Genomic DNA, 19,146 nt, shown 5'->3' with positions numbered 1-19,146 from the left:
CCACAAACAAATGAGTGAGTGGCATTTCAAACACAGTGCTCTTCATCAGGCCCATTATGAATTGTTGTTCGAGTTACGCGGGAGCCAGTGGGAGCTCAACTCCCATAAGGAGGGTCTGAGCCCCCATGGAAGCAGTAAAATCATGCATCTGTGGGGGTCTCCAATTCATTTATCAACAACCATTATATTGAATCACAAATAATGTATTTTTCATTGTAATTAGTACCTATAATTATTTACATTAATCAAGATAAACAGACTTAAATGAACACACTTTTTTCTACAAATGCTACTGTGTGCCGGCGATAAGCAGTGCGCAAAATAATAACACTGTAATATTACCATAAAGGGCTGAATTGCGGTCTCTCCTTGAGCAATAGTCTTTAATGGCATTTTTCATGCGATTGAAACTTAACGGATTGCCTAGTGTGAGTAGGCCTATACTCAGTTGCAATATCACAGACATCTGGGGCAAGTAGTGGACTGCTGTGTGTGTGTTTGTGTTTGCCGTGTGTGTATGAGAGAGGGAAATGTTGAATCACGTAATAAGCAATGATCTCTCTCTCTCTCTACCCCACGGTAACGTTAGGAAGTATATTAGAGACCCCCACAAAGCTCAGATTAAACTCGAACCCTGATTAAGAACACACAAAAACCTCCTTGATTATGTTCTGTCACATTAACAAGAAATGATCGATAAACACCACGTGACCCACACACATAAATTACCTTCAAAAACACACAGTCCTACCAGAAATCCTTCCTACCAGACACCTTCACTGGTTGTAGGGGCGCCAAATCAGAAAATGCTTTGTGTCGTTCAAGATAGCGTTGGCAAACTTGATATATTTATCATTTAATTTGGAGGACTTGTTGCAAGTTGACCAAGCCAAGTGTGCCCCTGCAGCACTTGAAACCATACATAATACAACCTCAAGTGGTGACACCTATTGTTGTACAAAAGGTATAAACTAGACCCTTCATGTAATGGAATATTTGTAAGGGAGACAAATTATCAGGAGTGTTAATTACAAATTCACTTCCTGATCAGAAGCTTTTTGAAATTACCTCTACTGTGAGAACATAAAACCACATCAATACCAATTGTGTAATGTTTATCATCCTGTCCTGAAGGGATACCAGACTCAATATAGACAAGAAAATGAGTTTTAAAGTTAATTACTGACCCTGGAAACGGCAGGCGAGAAAACAATCTCCCCACAAGGTCCATTTAGTATCTGTTGTTGTCTTACATGGACGAGTCCTTAAAGAACATCTACCATAACATTTCTATAACAATGGGGCAAACTCCATTTGCTGATAACTCAGGAATAGCTACTAAATGATCCTCTCATAAATAAGTATTTTATTTTTACTATCCGTAAATGTTTGTTTCATTTACTCTTCTCTGGGTCACAGATACATAAGAAGTATTGTGAAAGTGTTTATCATCCTGACTCAATAAGATTAAACAACACTGCATCTTTACAGTAGGCTGATGCATCACATCCTCTGTGAACTCGGACGCAACTGTCCCTGAGTAGAAGGTGAATAGACCGTTATTTCCTAATGGTTGTAGATCACACAGAAGTGCATCATCAGCTCTATTGACTTTATACCACAGTGGTGTACATTTAGATGGCCTTCTCCTCTGGACTCCTTCACTCTCTCTTCCCAATAATTATGGATACGTGTGTCACCGAAATATATGTCACCCGACTGCCACGCTTGCAACAAGCCACACCACTGGTGAGAAGCCTGGGAGAGAAAATCGTATGTCATGTTGACCATGGTGTGTCATATCTCTTGTTATATGCTGACCATAAAAAATTAGCCCTGATTTGTCTGCCCTCACTTTATATGATCAATAAAATCCATTTAAACATCAATACCCCATCACCATCTCATGCATTTCGTGTTGGGCTCAGCCCAGTGTAGCTAATATAAATCTGTTATGACATTGACGTTTCTGACCTTGATAGGCGCTGCTGCAGACTACGACCAGGCCTTGTGTTATGTTCTCATCAGTTTATGACGGCATGCGTGGGATATGAAACATACAAATAAGCGTGGCCACATCTGTGTTACATGATGGCACCCAGCAGGGTCTTTCCTCTCGCCCAGCTGTCACAACACCAAGTGAGACAAAAACATGCAACACAAAGGCAGCACGGGTGAAGTAACAAGAGGGTGGAAAGGAATCTTTCCTGAAACGGCAATACAGGTGATCACTGCCTGTGTTTTTTCACAGTCCAGCAGGAGGATGATAAAAGGCCCTTTTCTTCACACCTTTAGTTCAATTACTTTGTGCAGAAAAGGTCATCCAAAACAATAGACTGTTTGCTAAACTATTGGCTACATCTGATTGGCATAAGCTCTGACATAACAAAACAAGCTGATGCTCATCGTTTATACATGGGATAACAGGTTTGACCACAAAAGGAATCCAGACATGACTGCCTCGTTTTCTCTCCTGTGTATCTACTACTGCCACCAAAATAGCTGACCTTTGTGACTGGTTATAAAACTTTCCCCAATGCCACCGCTAGAGATGTGTGTGTTGAAGAGTTTTTTTTTTAATTATTCAATCCGTTATTGATTCTGACTGGGGTAGTCAGACAGACATTTCAGCAGTCGATAGCTCTCAGTTGTATTGATATTTTGCACACACATGCTACATTGTGGGGGCTGAGGACACCCTGGGGACAAGTCCAGCTCTATTCAGAGCTCTGTGTGGTCAAGCCAACTTTTACTACACATAACCCACATTTCTCCACAGAGCCTCAAGGCCAGCAAAAAAAACCTAGGTAACACCCACCCTCAAGCAGAGGATGTAGAAAAGCTCTGTTGATTAAAATCTGTCTCATCTTCCTGTCAGGGCTTTATAAGAGAGGTGAGAAGTCAAGTGTTGCTCACATTTCACAGAGGGTGAAATGCCACTGCTGATTAAAATCTTGAGTACACTGAGATGTTATCATGCGTGGGCAAGAAGATGCCGTTTCTTGCCCACGCATGATGACAGGAGATCATCACACATCGCCCACCATCTGATTGGTGTTGGCAGTAATAATTCTTAATAGCTTACAAGCAAAAATATCATTAGGATATGATGTGGGTTTTTCTGGAAGGTTTTTTTCGCCCACTTAACCCTGTCTCAGTCTCTAAACTCAATAAAACATAGCTATGGGATTAGGTAGCAGCTCCACTCCAATGTAGGAAAATACACGTTCCCTAATGCTGAGGGTGCAGTACTTTGGACTACAGGGAGTTAACATTTTATTCTTGACAAGTACTTACAAAATCTAACAAGTGAAGTTACTGTTTCTTACATAGCTACACATCGTAAACATATTCGCTTCTCATTTTTATCCCTTAATTAATTTATGTCTTAATCAATCAAGATTTTACATGCTAATTTTTTATTTTTAGATGCGCTGGTAAGTTTGTGACAGAGCCACGTAAGATGCCTCCAGTCTTTATGCTAGGCTAAGCTAACCGTCTCTTGGCTGCAGCTTCATATTTTGACTTGAGAGCAGTATTAGTCTTCTTATCTAACTCAGTGCAAGAATCTTCCTCCACCACTGCAAGCTGCACACTGCACAGTCACCGCCACATACATTGCTGTAGCTGTCTGCAAAGGTGCATAGGAAGCTTGATAAAGTCTAATTTAATCAATGACAACATGCACTTCCAGGAAATTTGGCTTTATTTATGGTGAAGTTTAAAGGTGCCAGATAGGCTAGTATGTAGTATGTAGTATCAGTCAGCATAGAAAATGGTGCAGATGATTTGTTAACACCATGTGATGAAACCACAATGTGCTAAAATGCAAGGGCATTTCCAGTGAAATACCCAAACCATCAAAATGGGAGAAGTGAAAATATTTAGAAAATCAATCAAGTTACACGTTCTTTTTTCACCAGCATGCCATTTGGAATTGTGTCATTCTGATACTGTTGGGTTTCAGGTGTTGACAAAATTTAGTCACTAAGGAGAATTTACAACAACAGCTGATAACGTGCAAGCCACAGAAGACTTAAAAGTCGAATGGACTTAAATAACATATAGATCTCAATAAACAAAAAAACAACACCATCACTAGCAACTGATATGGAAAATGTGCTGAATTGTATAGAAAAAAGCAAAACAAATAAAACACTTGACACTTGTAAGTCATAAAATATATTTATTGAACTAGTTAAATGTCCACTTCCAAAATAGAATGAAACAACACATACTCATGGGTTGGCCCTAATAATGCTTGGCATAAGGCGTTTTGCATTTTTATGTTTATAACAATCTTTCTGGAAATAAATTGCTTTTATCAAGCTTCTCTATTGTTTCCGAAGTGCATATGGGAGTTAAAACCAGAGGTCTTCGGGACACCAGTGTGACATTATAATCTCATCTGTTGGCAGATTCTTCCTTGGCTTCCTTGGCAGGGTAATTTCTTCCCTGCCTTTGTGCATTAGCCACTCTATCATTGCCCACAAGGCAATTGTGCGTTTTAAGCTTTAGCACTCAACACAATGAGGTTTCAAAACAACACAGGCAGGGATTTTCTCTACACATTACATTGCATTTTAAAAAGGAGGATCATTCCTCTCTATTGCTGTATTGTCAGGGCATCAAAAATGCGGATGACCTTCTGCTTATAAAAGACTATTTAGGAATCACTTAAGATTTATATTGCATAAGCTCTCAAACATAAGCTAGACATAATCCATAATAATAAAGACACCACACGGGATGACAAACACATGAATGATTTGAAGATTAGGCTGTAAAAACAGAGAGATGAGCCAATGTCATGATGTTCAGTAGCTAATGCTAGCAGCGGTCTGCCCTCAGGTCCTGTGTTGCGCTATACTGAATTTAAATCAATAAGCAGGTCACTGCCTATAGGCACCGTGTCCACATAAGACCGTTCGTGTTATGTTGTTTGTGTGTATGTGCCAGAGGGGGATTTTCTGAGTCATTCAGTTGCAACGAAGGCGGCTGCAGCGTTTCATTAAGCTGCTGTGATGCAGAGGCTGGCAGTCAGTCAGAGATTACAGACAGGCTGGCAGAGAGATTGTGTGTGTCCTGTGTGTCTGTGTGTGCAGATGGTCATGTAGTTAAAAGCAATGGGTCACAGGAATTAAATTTCTTTAAATATGAGATATGTGTGCTTTATGGCTCACTGCTAGAGAAGCAACTTGGGGTGTCTGACTAATGGGTGGGTGGGGGGGGGCAACAGCGACACGAGGGGGGAGGGGGTATTACTTGAAGGAAGCACGGACAGAGCGACCCTTAAGGGGCTGGGGAGGGCGGTAGTTGTCCACCATGCAGCACTCGGTCTCACCCTCAGCTGAGAAGAGCAGGCTGCGGAATTTGGCCATCTGTGAAAAGGGAGAAGACGGTGGCGTTAGTTGTTCCTGCTGACCTCCTGTGACTGTCACTCACAAAACACATCACTAGACTCAGCACTGTCTCACTGACCTTGTAATGGGGAATTAGGCTTAGCAGTGGTATTGTTCATGCTTAAAGGAATAGTAAAGGACATTTTGGGAAATTCTCTTATTCACTTTCTTGCCAGGAGCCGGCCGTCTATTGATTCCAACATGTTCTCCTCCCTGGTTGTCAAATACCGACACCGCTGTGTCATGCTCCTGGTTTCAGAGGCTATTATTTTCCTTCCTTGTTTGTCTATATACTATGTCACCTGATTTCCTAAAGGATTTCTGGAAGCCTGGTTTGTGTCATACAGATACTAAAGGGTACCTTGTGCAACTGTATGTGACGCCAAGTGGTTTGACAAAATGTCGATATTTGATGACCTTGGGATGAGACCAGGCTGGTAACACCACAGTGTAAAAAAACGTCCAGTATTCAAAAATGCTGAATGTGTGTAGTATAAAAAATCTCTTCTCAGCAAAGTAGTGGAGTAAAATAAAATCTGCTACGTAGAAGATTTTATGGGGGGTTATGTGCCGGACTACTGTACTTCTTAGATTTTTTTCTATTTCCTGTTACTGGTCTTTAAGCTAAATTAAGCTAACTTGCTGCTTGTGTTAGCTTCACAATAACTGATGTATCTTTTCATCTAACTTTTCTAAATATTTCTTTAAGTCAGCCAGGGCCAGAAAAGCAAGTCAGTGGCAACAGTATGGTGTCTGAGTATAATGTACACTGTGAGTTACTATTCACTGTTAGCTGATTACAAAACATTAACTAATGACAAATATAACTTTTTTTTCAGATTTATGTCATTAACTGCTTGATCAGCCTTATATGGCACTAAGTCTAAAGGTTATGTCCACATGTCTCACAAGTTTACCCTTGAGACACATACTTGGCACCATGAAATAAACATTTAACCAGGCAGTGTTAATTTTCACACGGCCTAAAGACTCCAACCACAAGGACAAACCCGCCTAGGGGGTGTTGTAAGTTTAGATTAATGGGTGGTTAGAAGACAAATATCCATTCAAGTGGTAGGATTAGGTGTAATTTCAGAAGTAAATACTTCAAATGCAGGTATAATGTTTTCTGTGTTGATGCAGTTAGGGATGAAATCACCCATTCACTGAGACTATACCTCTCTTCACCTACAGAATGTAGGACGAACATTTCCTGTTGACTTAGAAATATTGTGGTAAAGCCACATCATAATGACTCTGTTCTCTTGGTTGGCCAACAGTCGTTGTAACGTTTTTTTTATTTTGAAAGTGAAATAGGCTGCTGTAATGCCTTTCTTCCCATTACAGAGGTTTCTTCTTCTCATTTCAGCCGCACAGCTTATCTGAACAATTAAGCCCTTGATTTAGACCGTAGAGTAAGAGAGGATTTGCAGACAGGGCTATTCTAGACCGTGGGCACACAGCCACTGCTACGCCTGAATGGGATCTGTGAGCAGCCATACCTGCTTAGAGCTGACACTGATTGGCTCTTTACAGACAATCCAGGTAACGCTCTCCAACAGAGGGGGTGTGGTCAGAGAGCCATCATATGTCCAGTAGTCTAGGCAACTAGGGAGCAAGGTAGTGGGGTCAAAGCCAGTGAAAGAGGTCTGCTTGCCCTGAAACCAATAAAGAAAATACCAGAAAAAAGAAGAACAAGTTAGTCAAACACCTCATCATAAGTCATTAAATGGAAGAGAATATGATTTTTATAGAAACCCACTTTGGCCTTGATGGCATTAAGGGCGTCAAGAACCTTCTGGAGACTGGCATTGTCACCACCAATCTGTAAAAACAACACAATGTTGAAGGTTAATTATATGATCACCAGCTTGCAGTAACTATGCATTATGGTGAATGAAAGCAAAAGCATACAGTGTGTTATGCTGATTGCTGTTATATTGAACAACATGCTTAAGCTGTTGCCACTGACCTGCAGGAATACTCCAACAACAGCGAGCCCGTCAGGCTTGCTAGCGGCCTCACCAAAATTTGCATATTTGGTGTTCCAGTGCACCAGATGGAGCTGGGAATGAATGAAACAGATAAATTAAAAAGCCTTTAAAAGTAATCTTATTCATATGTTCAGTTTTTAGAAATCTAGTAGCTTTAGTACAATTCATTTACATAAAAGAAAACAATGAGTTTCTTTTTAACAGTAGATATTGAACTGAAAAGCAGATGGCTTTTGTTGAGATGTAAGTTTATTTTGCTTCTAAAATGCTTTTTGATCAAAACAGGTGTGTGTATAATAACGTAACGTTATAAGACGATCATTTTACTCATTATTTGGGAAACATTTTTTAAACAAATGTGTCACAAAAACTGTATTTAAGGAGAATAACCTCACACATTTGCTTACAAATTTGGAGGTCTACAATCTACAAATATTCTCTGAGGTTTAATGGCCTTATGGGGTGAGTTGGAATTCAAGCAAAAAAAACGAGAGATAACAAGCAAAAAAATCTTTTTTAAGTGGAAGTTATCAGACTTGAATAAAATGAGTTCTCTGCTTGGGCCTAACTGTAATCTGACAATCAAAGAATGACTTTTCACCACCCACTATTGTTTTACCCAACCAATGAGCTTGTTTGTTTCCTCATATCAGCTTTGCTCTTGAGCAAAGTTAACAACCTACAGTACAAACAAAAAATAAAAACTCCAATCTGCCTTTTTCTTCTTGTTACTGCATGCCAACCCCAATCTGTCTATCTCAGTATATAATAATCACCATAATGGCTCAGAGCATCCTTACCTCAGCAGGATACTTCTTCCCAGCTACAGTATGTTCAGAGCCCTTGTCATCAGAAGCTCCCCAGTGGAAATGAAACTGCTTGAGTCTGTAGATCCCTGAGATCGGTCCGTCTCTCAGAGCTGCAGAACAAAAACACATCTCCCATTAGTTCATCCCACACTGAATGTGGGCAGTGCTGCAGTCAGACTGTGCAACGCTGTTATAAAAAGACAAAAGGAACAACCTATTTGGAAGGAATTTTTTAAGCAGAATAAGACACAAAGAACAGGTTAAGAAGATGAATAAGATGCGAGTGTATGCACACACACACCATGTCACGTACACGTTTGTGATACTCTGGCACACTTCCTATTTCATGGATGCAGACTCAGTTCCTGTTGTGTAAGATCTGGTCAAAATGAGACTTCAGCCAGAAATGACGTCCAGGTGTTGTTAACATCAATCCTCCTTCCAATGTTGCATAATGTAGGCTATCTATTTACAGTATACAAAGTAGTTGAAGCAGTAGCAGATAATCCTGTACATTGTTCTATTTCTGGTGCTATGTGAACACACACACACACACACACACACACACACACACACACACACACAGAGACCACTGCCCAACCCTAACAGGTTATTTGTAAAAAACTTAATAGTCTGCCTCAAATGATAAGTTGGTGCAGAACTGGTTTTGATGCAACTTGAGGGTGCATGAGCCATATTTATCTTTTCCACTGTGCACACACATGATGCATGACATGATGTATGACCATGACAAGCCTGACCTTTATTTAGAAAGGCAGTGTGTAAAATAAGTGCAGTGAAATACCAAAGAAGACTTAAGAGGCTCTAATTCATCTATCTTATATTCTCGGCAAAAGTGTTTTTGATTTTTCTACTTGATGTGTGTCCTCTTGTAATTTTCCATGTAATTGGGTTGATTGTGTAACCATATTGCTCATTATACTAAATCAGATCAGCTAAAGGACAACTAATCCTCAAACAACAAACAAAAGCACGTTCAATTGTTTCATCATTTCACAAATAAAATCCCCTCGGAATGGAAATCAAGCGTCTTTGATAATCATTTCCACACATGTTTGGCAAATTAATGATTAACCAAGCAAGGTTGTTTGCAGAGCAACCTATGTTTTTGCACTTTTGACAACAGCAGAAAAGAGATGGCGTGGGAAGGTTTACCAAGGGTTAAATTAGGCTACCAATTGAGTTAGTATTTGCATGCCACTGTGCTGCAACTTGGATGTTACACCTTTTTAATACATGTTCTTAGAAAAAAACAAACACCAAAATAATCCAAAAAAATCAAACGTCTGTTTGATTACTATTTTCACAGCCCTTTAAGCGCTACTGGAGCGCGTGACTCATGCATCCATATAAATATTAATAATGATCACATGCTTGAGTTCTATAGTCTTTACGCTGGAGTCTGTTAGAGCTACAGAGCCATATGCATTGAACCCGAATGCCCTATTTTGAAGGTTATACTGCATCCTGAAAATCATCATGTCTTTGTTTTTCCAGGTTAAGACGAACCAAAGGCTTCAACCATTCAGATGTCTTAATCATATTCTGGAGCGTTGATATTAAACCGTGCAGGAGGCACTGAGCGGCTGTATTCATGGCATATTAATGGCACACTAACTTGAGCTGTCGGTGTCATCTACGAAGGTCACTTGGAAGGAATGTCCGTTGTTGAGGATGTCAAGGCTGTTTGCGGGGTCGTACTTCAGTTTGAGCGGCTTCAGCTTCGCGTCGTATGATGCTTTCCCAGGTACGATGTCAATGGGAGACTGGCGGGGTCCATTGGCAATAGGGAAGTTAACAGCCCATTTGTCGGGTCCTAAAAATGACAGAATGACACAATGGTGACTATTAGAATGTTTGTTTTGAAATATGTTTTTAGTTAAACGATTTGCCATTTGGGGATGGCGATGCGCTTAAAAGGCGCGTAAAAAGACCCCCCCACATGCGCAGGATATAAAATCTCTGCAGTGACCCGTACTTCCATTCATTCAGCACACTGCCTGCTGGTATGGCTGGTTTTAACGTTCTTCTCAGTAATGCCAACCCCATACATTATAGCATGTATGTGCAGTTGAGCAGTCTCACCGTTGTCTGGTGCGTATCCCCAAGCATGAGACATCGTTACAGTGTGGATCTATGAGTATATAGAGCAGTAATCCCTAAAGCGAGTCTCCCGTTGTGCAAAGCAGCCAGTGTCCTCCACCTGACAGCTGCGGAGCTTATATAGGGTCCTCTGTAAGCGGCGTGTCGATCAGGCTGCTGTTGGCCGCATGATGTCAATGGCCGGGAGGAGTTTAGATGCGCCGTAACGTTGCAACACTGTGGATCGATGAGGTTCTCTCTCTCTCTCTCCCTCTCTGCTGCTATGGTGATAAAGTCTTCACTGACAAGATAGTATGAGCTGGATAATATTCCTCGACAAACGTGCTGAGTTCGTTTTCACCTTTCAGCTAACCGGGTTAATTTGCCACTCATGTCAGGAAGTAAAAGAATTGCGCCACAGAATGCAGCTTAGAGTCACCTTCGAACTGAAAGTGGCTTCAGCTGTGACATAGCTTATAAAAATAATCTCTTTGGAATTATTATATAAACGCCACCACGCAAAAAATAAAAGTGAAAAGGTTGGGTCTCATATAGGCATAGGCTATTAAAAAGTTATTATAAAATATCAATAATCACAGTGATTGCTCTTTGGATCGCCGAGGGAGGTGTCTGAATGAACAAGGGATGAGTGTGAAAATATTAGCAGACATGGGTCATAGCCTAATCTTAATAACGATGTGACATCAGTGGTAACAATGGTTGTTCAGCTTCTACTTATGTGGATTTTGATCCAAAACAAAGGGGAAATCTCTTTCCGCTTAGGAGTTGCACTCTGGACTCTTGCTTAAGGGCATTTGCAGAGTTTCAGGAAATTTGGACGAGACCTCAATTTGGATCACCGAAATAAAAAAAAACAATCAAATGAATTATTAGCCTACTTCCTACAGGAAAGTCATAGACAGGTGTTTAATGAAAAACCCGTAAACTACTTTCGTAGTTTGGAGACTGGAGAGTTATCTGGCTATTTTTTTGCGCACTCAGCAAGACAGAAAACAAAAACTGAAAGCCTGCTGATTTGTCTATCAGTCCTGCAGCAGGCATAGCCTACACATGAGGTGCTTGAAAAGTAAGCAATATCAGTGTCTGCTGATGTAGAAAAGGCCCAGATGACTGACGTTGTAGTGGCAGGACAGCTCAGTGCACAGTGATAGCTGCGACTGTCAGACAATCAGACACCTGTAATGAACACACATGTGGTGGTAGTACGGTGCCACCTGCTGTTGGTCAATGAGACTACAAGCATTGTGGTGAAAGTACAAGGTAGATTGGGGCATCTCTTGATTTTTCTTTTCCCAACATGCAGCTTTGATAAGCAAACAACCATAACAAACACACAAGTCCATCTTAATCCAAATAAGTTAACATTGCATAAAAAGTATTTTGGAGTAGGGCCTATAATGCTTAAAATGTCATGTTCAGTGGCGGAATGTAACTATTAATACAAATTTAAGGTAAAGATGAAATTATTAGCTAATTCACAGAAAATTAATTTTTATACCAAAACATTTCATGGTTTCAGCTCAGATGTGAGGATTTGCCCTTTTTTGTATTAGGCTATTTGAATTTAAAAAATAATAATAATTTTGGACTATTAATTGGACAAAACAAGCATTGTGAATGCGCCTCTTTGGGCTAACTTGTGATAGGCATTTCCTCACTATTTCAGATTTTTTACAAACCAAACAATCAATTGATTAATCAAGAAAATAATCAGAAGATAAATCCATAATAGATAATTATGGGCCTAATTAGTTGCAGTCCTATACAAAACACTTCAAAATTATCTCCCCCTCCACCACTTATTGAGGTAACTTCCAAAACTCACTGACCACTGAATCACTGACCATAGTTTTCTGGGTAATATGGCGCAGAATGTGTTTCCAAAAGTCTTCGCATTATTTGTGTTAAAAATCAAGATCAAAAAGTTTGTGCCTTTATTTTGAAGGCCCACCTCCAAAACGGAAGTGCTGTTTTCATTTTATTCGGGTGATTTTATTTTCATATACAGTCTATGGGCGCACATTTCCCCCATAGAACATAAAATATTCAGGTTATATTTCGCTTTTATGTGTATGAATCCAGCACGAAGGATTTACAGACCATATTTTTATTAAACGAGAAAACAAAAATGTTTAAACAAACGGCGAATAGTGTGTGTGTGTCGCCGGAAATTAAAGGAAGCACATAAATCTCTTCAATGAAGTCATCTTTCAAAATAATGGCATTTTCGGTAGATAACTTTCCACTGAAACGTTTCCGTCTGAAACGTGTCCGTTTTTTCCCTTGTTAAATCCCACGTTTACTTTCGACAAACGTTGTTGGCATAACAAATAATGTAAACTCTGATAAAATAAGAGACCAGCATGAAGCCTTTTAGGAGAAGGAGGAGTTAAGAGGGGACGGGCGAGACGCACGCAAATGACGTAGAAGGAAGTCACACATAGGCACGTTTGTAGCACATGAGGATATCAACAACAACTCACCGCTCCTCAGAAAGGTCTGTCTATATTTCATTGTTAAATCGGTAAGCCGTGTACGCAGTGTGTTCGATCCCTGCTGTCATTACTTTATAGTTTAGTTAAAATAATCATCATCATCAGAATAAGACGAAAATAAGAGCTGCGACACACGCAGACAGCCACTGGCAACAACGTTTGGACGCTTGTGAATTATTTTGGTTGACTTAATGTTTCACTAGAGTCATTTAAATGTTTTTCCAACAGCAATGCTTGCTGTTTGATATTTACTAGCTATTAGTAGGACTCATAATTTGTCCTCTGTGGACGTCAACATTTCAAGGCTGGGTGATAAGGACCAAAATAAACTTGATACTGATGCACAGTGCATGACATTATTTAAAAAAAACTGTTAGGTTGTCTAGTTTCTGTCTTCACACTTGACTGTAGGATTTCTCTCTCTTGTTCTTTTTATATGTGTAGGCCAAGTGCATTTCATTAGCTCTGTACTGTGTAACTCTGCTTAATGACAATAAAGTTGAATGTGAATTTCCTTTGTATGTAAAGCATATTGCATTACATTTCACATGTTTAAAATAAAGTACATAGGGTGGAGTGGGGTAAGACGCCCCCCCCCCCCCCCCCCCCCTAAGCTCAATGTCTATTTGCTGACACATAAAATAATATTTTATGGGGTTTTTTTTATCTTGGAGATGGCCATGCTTAGGGTAACATAATATAAAGTAAAATGTATACATACAGTTGAGAAATGAATTGGAATGTAATCAAATGTCAATTTTAGGAGAAAGGCATTTTTCCCAGCTAGTGGGGTAAGACGCCCCACTATGGATTAGGCATGGATCCATGATGATAGAGAAATATATAAATTAATGGCAATAAAGCATGCTGTCAATATGTTAGAGACCCTCCAAAATATCACAAATCATGCTTTTAGGGGAGCTGATGTCTTATCCTCCCTGGCTCCCCTGTAGTTCGCACCCTGAGGGTTTGTTATTGTTTATGGTGCAACTCTTAGTAAAAAGCCAGACACTGTTGGGCACGAAATTAGAAGGTGGTCAGCAATGCCTGAATTTGGCATGTTTGGCCTCAGATTACACCACATTCAGAATCACTTCAATGCCACTTATTCATAAATTGTCTGAACCTCTTGACTGTGTTAAGTGCTATGACTCACTGTCTGAAGGAGTGAGCTTTCGGGCATAAGCAGAGGTGTTGCTAATCAGGTGGCCGCTGAGTATAGGAGGCATGTGGAGAACCTGGAATGGCTTATTTTTAAAAGAGAGTAGTGGACATGTGTGATCAACGTGGAAAGTAACGACCACTTAAGAGCAGTTGTAAGTTTGAAGCCAAGTAAATTAATGAAAAACACAGGAGAAAACAGAGGCTATGGTGTAGGAATTAAATGTCTCCCCTGGCATTCTCTCCCCAGGTAACATGGCGAGGAATAAACAAAAGGGGAAGAAACAGAAGAACGTCTTTCAAGTTGCAAACAAGCACTTGAAGCACAAGAACAAAGCGAAACCTGTCACGACAACACTCAAACACGTAAGATCTCTTCTTTGTTGTTTTTTCTTACATATATTTTGTATTCTCTTTCGTATGTAGTCTTTGTTGCTCCTGCTCTAGCATAATTTGTGGCTTCACAGATCAATGCAGTGAAAAATGAGAAGGTGGAGAACCTCAATCAAATCTTCACAGAAGTCCAGAGGGACGTTAAGAGTGTTTCGAAGTCTGTTGCTCCTGAACCAAAGAAACAAACACAGGTAGAGGTGAACATTTAAAACTCCTGTTCATCATCCAACATTTTAATTATCTTGATATCATTTATAATAACAATAATAATTATTATTATTATTTTTGTCTTTTAGGTTGTCAGAGAGCCACCAAAAGAATCTGTAAATGTTGACAATGCTGCTCAACTCTTCTCTCAGCTATAATAGACCATGAAAGTGGGACTTGTATAAAGTCTGAGGACAAACCCACTGACCAGCTAATGAACTGGATGTCTCTCCATGTTGGACATATGAAATAATAAAGTCAGTTTACTTTCAGTAATGAGTAAATGATGATAAGATGAAAATTAGAAGAGGTTATGGTTATTGCATGATAGTAAAACCTTGTGTGAAATTTAAGAATTCTGTATATTCAATGCAAAGAAATCAATTGACTGATGTGTGCTCTGTCAATTGTGATATTGTTTCAGGAACATTTTTAGTGAAGGCGTGAATACATTTTTATTGTCTTGTGTAGAAGTGTTTGCTTTCTATTATCGCTGCAACTAATAATATTTTAAACGTTGATTACACCGCTGATTATTTCCTTGATTAATTGATGAATTGTTTTGTTTATAAAATCTCAGAAAATAGTGAAAATTGCCCGTTATAATTTTCCAGGGCCCAAGGTGATATCTTCAAATTGCTTGCTTGTTTCCCCTACCAAACACCCCAAATATTCAGTTTACTATGATATATGATAAAGAACATTTGCAAAACCTCACATTTGAGAAAATGGAACCAGAGAATATTTTGCAATTTTCGTCTCGGCATGACTGAATCGATTAACAAAATAGGATTAGACACATGCCTTTGGTGTCGGAGACAAGGGTTCAATTCCCACTGCGTGTTCCTGAGCAAGACACTTAACCCCTATTTGCTTCAGATGCGTGCAACCTCTGACATGAATAGCAATTGTAAGTCGCTTTGGATAAAAGCGTCAGCTACATGAATAAATGTAATGAGTAATTGTTTAGCTCTACTTTCTTTTCTAAGCTGTTGATACAGGTGCCTAGTTCATCATCGTGAATATTTATGCAATCAAAGGCGACTGATAAGGTTATTTTAAACAGAAGAATTATATAATCGTATCCATTTCATCATACCCTCTGAGTTTTTTTTTATTTTTTTTTCGCCAGGCAGTTCAAGGTTTTCCCACCTTTCTTTTTCATGCCTTGGATTTAGCATAAATGAAGTCACAAAGGAGATTGTGACTGCTGCTTGTAATGTTGAAAGTGTTTGCTTCAAAGAGTTTGGTTACCAGTGGTGCTTATGGAGATCATTAAAATAAGAGTCACAAAGAGTCACAGAATTTAAGTGAGAAATCCACATTATGTAGCATCTTAAAATGTGTAAATTTGAACAGAATATATATATTTTTTTGATGTTTTCATTCAAGATGTGTTGATTCACCTCATTTTGCGGCTGCAGTTTGTGGTGTTGCTGTACAGGGCTGAATCATAGTGACCCCTGTGTGTACAAGTTCTATTTTGGGGCTTCACACTATCATTTCTATTACGCGCTGAAGATGAAGTATAGATTTTTCAGCTCCGCCTGCAAGCAGTGGGCCGTTATCAATATGCTGCTGCTGCATCCTGCTGTAGCGACTTGACATCAGAGGTCACCGGGTGTACCAGTGCCCAGCTGATTGCCTGTCTCCACGGCGAGTTAGTTGGTCAATAAATCTAGAGCAAGGTGAAAGCACGAGTGAGGGTGGTAAACAAATCAACGCAGGATTGTGTTGACATAAATAAGATAAGAATGCGATTTTCAAGTTGGAGATTACTAAAATTAACACCTATTTATTCTCCAGTGGATGAAGCTGGATTGAATTTGAATTTGAAGTTTTTAAAAAAAAATGGATTTACCATTTCAAGAATAAAGTAGAAATAAGTACAAATTAAACTTTAATCTCAACATTTCGACTTGATTTTTGACACTTCCACTTTATTTTCGAAATGTAATAAGTAAAAAACTTCATTCTCATTTTTTCCCCTTAATGTGACCCTAATACTCTGTTGTATTGAAAAGCTTAAACATGCATTAATTAATGTTTTTGACAACGTTGAGTCCACAGAAACAAGCTACAAACACAACACTTACATATATTACTTTTTAATGACGATAATAGTACACTTTCAACTAATGTATTTGACAACTTTGGGGCAGCAGAAACAAGATGTAAACACAACACTGATATATATTACCTTTTGAGTTAATATGATGAACTTAAAAATAAGTCCAGTATTCACTTTCATTTTAGCTTCTTCAGGTTTTTTGCTCTCTACCAACTCCTGAAGAAGATTTGACGCTGTTTAGCTGTTAAATGCAAACTTTGTCTGCTATTTGATGCTGGGCAGGTTGCGTGTAGACGTGTTTATAAACTGAAAACAGCAGCCTGCTGAGCCTGAAATCAACACTGATGAGAGCGAAGAGTGAACCAAAACATTAAAGTTGCAATAAAACCTAAACAATCAGCTCAAAGTTGCTAAACCACTATGCAAAGCTGAGGGGTGATATGGTGTTTACCCATTGCTGGTATATTACATTAATTCATTTCATCCAAAGTGTCTTTCAATTGCTATATATAGCCTATCAGAGGTCGCACAAATTTGCGACTTGCTCAAGGACACATTGGTGGATGTGTCACAGTGGGAATCGAACCCAGGTCTCTCACACCAAAGGCATGTGTCTTATCCACTCCATTGCAACCCCCTCCGGTACCAGCTCAACTCCCCTCCCCTCTACTTACCTCACTTTTGGTCCCCCAGCCTCTGTTTTTCATGGCAGATATGGTACCCCCTGAATGTTGGTCGTCATTAGAGACGCCGCATAAAAGGCCATAATTTTGACCCACACACACCACTTGTAAAAGTAATCAAGTACAAAGAGTATTGTTACAGTTAATGTCTCACAATCTCTGGCTAAACTATTTAAAAATGGCGGGTTCGTTCGGGATACCCCTTCTGGCGCGTGCAATGACGAAGCAGTGAAAAGTGACGATCATCTCAGACAAATCAGTAGACTGCAGTGTTTTCACGTTTCCTTTTGGTATAGCCTCATCTTGCATGGAACCCAGACGGAGATGATACCAAAAAAACTACCGGGTAACAGATTTGCCCAATGGAAAACCATAAAAAGGCGAGTAGAGTCGAGGCGAGTTGAGCTGGACTATGAGTCTCTGTGGGCTCATCACTTTGAGCGACCTTTGTCAGATTCAAAGTATTTCATTTGATTTTCTTTTAATATAGAAATAATGATTAGAGCAGCTCTAAAGATATAAATGTGTCACCGTATGAAGCAGGATGCGGCTAAAAAAGGGCAGCAAACCCCTTTTAGTATCAATAAAAAGTTCCAAAAATGACAGGAAATTGCAACAAGATTTGCTCTGAAAATGCATTAGATCGATGCCTCCGGGGCAGAAATATAGAGGAAAAGGTTTTTCAGTAGGAAAGGATTGGCGAGGAGAGTGTAGCAGATGCAGCGTAAAGGCGTCAGGTGCTCCCCACTGTGATCCAGATGGCTGCACCACAGCACAGGCAGTGGGGTTGCACCACTACACACCCTGGGGAGACAGATATCTTGCCAGCGCTCACACACATTGCATTTCGAATGTAATCTACATGAGCTGGTAGGGGGTAGCTGGAATTGTGTGTGTGTGTGTGTGTGTGTGTAGGGGAGGGTGTTTGTCATTTTTGTTGCTGCTAGTCATGCAAAAAATATGATATGAGTTCTGCTTGTTGCCATAAAACTTATTTCTTTGATCCCACTTCAAACTTATGAGCCATCAATAAGAACTTGGCTCAGTATGTCTCACTGAGCCAAATGCCAAGGAGAGACACAGACAGACAATGCTAATGATGCTATATCTTATAGCAGAGAATTGATTTTCATAAATTAGATTCATAATTAAAAATTGTGTCTTAAAAAAAAGAGAGAAAAATCTCCCAGGCACTTTTGATTAAACATGTGATTAGTCAGTTGCCCAATAAACAAAAGTGACATTTTAGACAACCACAAAAGAAGGAAATGTCCACAAGATGGTGCTCTGGATGGGCTTATCAATATGCATGGTGACAAGCGAGGAAGTGGATCTGTGTGTGTGTGTGTGTGTGTGTGTGTGTGTGTATGTGAGAGAGAGAAGGGTTAGGCTCTCTGAATGCCAATAAGAAGCTGAAGGCCTATTTGCAGTATGTCATTCCCACCGCACAGCTGGGTTTTTCACTCTGACAGGACTAGCAGCAAAAGGTTGCAGCACCTGCACTTCTCCCTGTGACAGAAATAAGAATCACTGTTTGTCTGTGTAACAGAGACAGACACAGCGAGCGCACAGCATGTGTTTGCCTATGCAGATTTGCTTTTCGCAGCCATTTCTGAGAGCAGCGGTTGTCACAACCAAGACCACTGGTGTGTTTTAGACTTGATGTCTATATAGTCTTCTCTTAACTTCTTCCTCTTCCAATATTTAATAAAATAAAGACAAATGCCGTAGGTGTCGAGAACATTTATTAGCTTCCAAATTAAATATGCTTTCAAACGCTTTTCTGACTGTCGAAAGAGAACATGGT

General features: G+C 39.7%; 2 protein-coding genes across 3 annotated transcripts; one reads left to right on the top strand and one right to left on the bottom strand.

Moving 5' to 3' along the window:
• Positions 1-4,166: 4,166 nt before the first annotated feature.
• LOC119912177 (carbonic anhydrase 1-like) lies at positions 4,167-10,502 on the bottom strand. The gene is made up of 7 exons (XM_038731228.1): positions 10,312-10,502; positions 9,845-10,042; positions 8,197-8,315; positions 7,375-7,467; positions 7,165-7,227; positions 6,905-7,060; positions 4,167-5,381 (listed from the first exon to the last, which is right to left on the bottom strand). Exons 1-7 carry the CDS (start codon positions 10,343-10,345, stop codon positions 5,262-5,264), a joined length of 783 nt encoding a protein of 260 aa, XP_038587156.1. The 5' UTR covers positions 10,346-10,502; the 3' UTR covers positions 4,167-5,261.
• Positions 10,503-12,723: 2,221 nt separating this feature from the next.
• rbis (ribosomal biogenesis factor) lies at positions 12,724-15,302 on the top strand. 2 transcript variants are annotated; one of them, XM_038731200.1, is made up of 4 exons: positions 12,724-12,826; positions 14,236-14,351; positions 14,453-14,569; positions 14,675-15,302. In XM_038731200.1, exons 2-4 carry the CDS (start codon positions 14,241-14,243, stop codon positions 14,741-14,743), a joined length of 297 nt encoding a protein of 98 aa, XP_038587128.1. In that variant the 5' UTR covers positions 12,724-12,826; positions 14,236-14,240; the 3' UTR covers positions 14,744-15,302. The 2 variants fall into 2 exon arrangements, with proteins under 2 accessions (XP_038587128.1, XP_038587137.1); XM_038731209.1 differs by lacking the exon at positions 12,724-12,826 and adding an exon at positions 12,835-12,853.
• The last annotated feature ends 3,844 nt before the right edge of the window (positions 15,303-19,146 follow it).

Source organism: Micropterus salmoides, unplaced genomic scaffold (assembly GCF_014851395.1).
Source record: "Micropterus salmoides isolate LMB-PRFRI ecotype aquatic unplaced genomic scaffold, ASM1485139v1 Ms_hic_scaffold_1, whole genome shotgun sequence".
Taxonomy (NCBI): Eukaryota; Metazoa; Chordata; class Actinopteri; order Centrarchiformes; family Centrarchidae; genus Micropterus; species Micropterus salmoides.
This window is presented reverse-complemented; position numbering and strand designations above follow the sequence as displayed.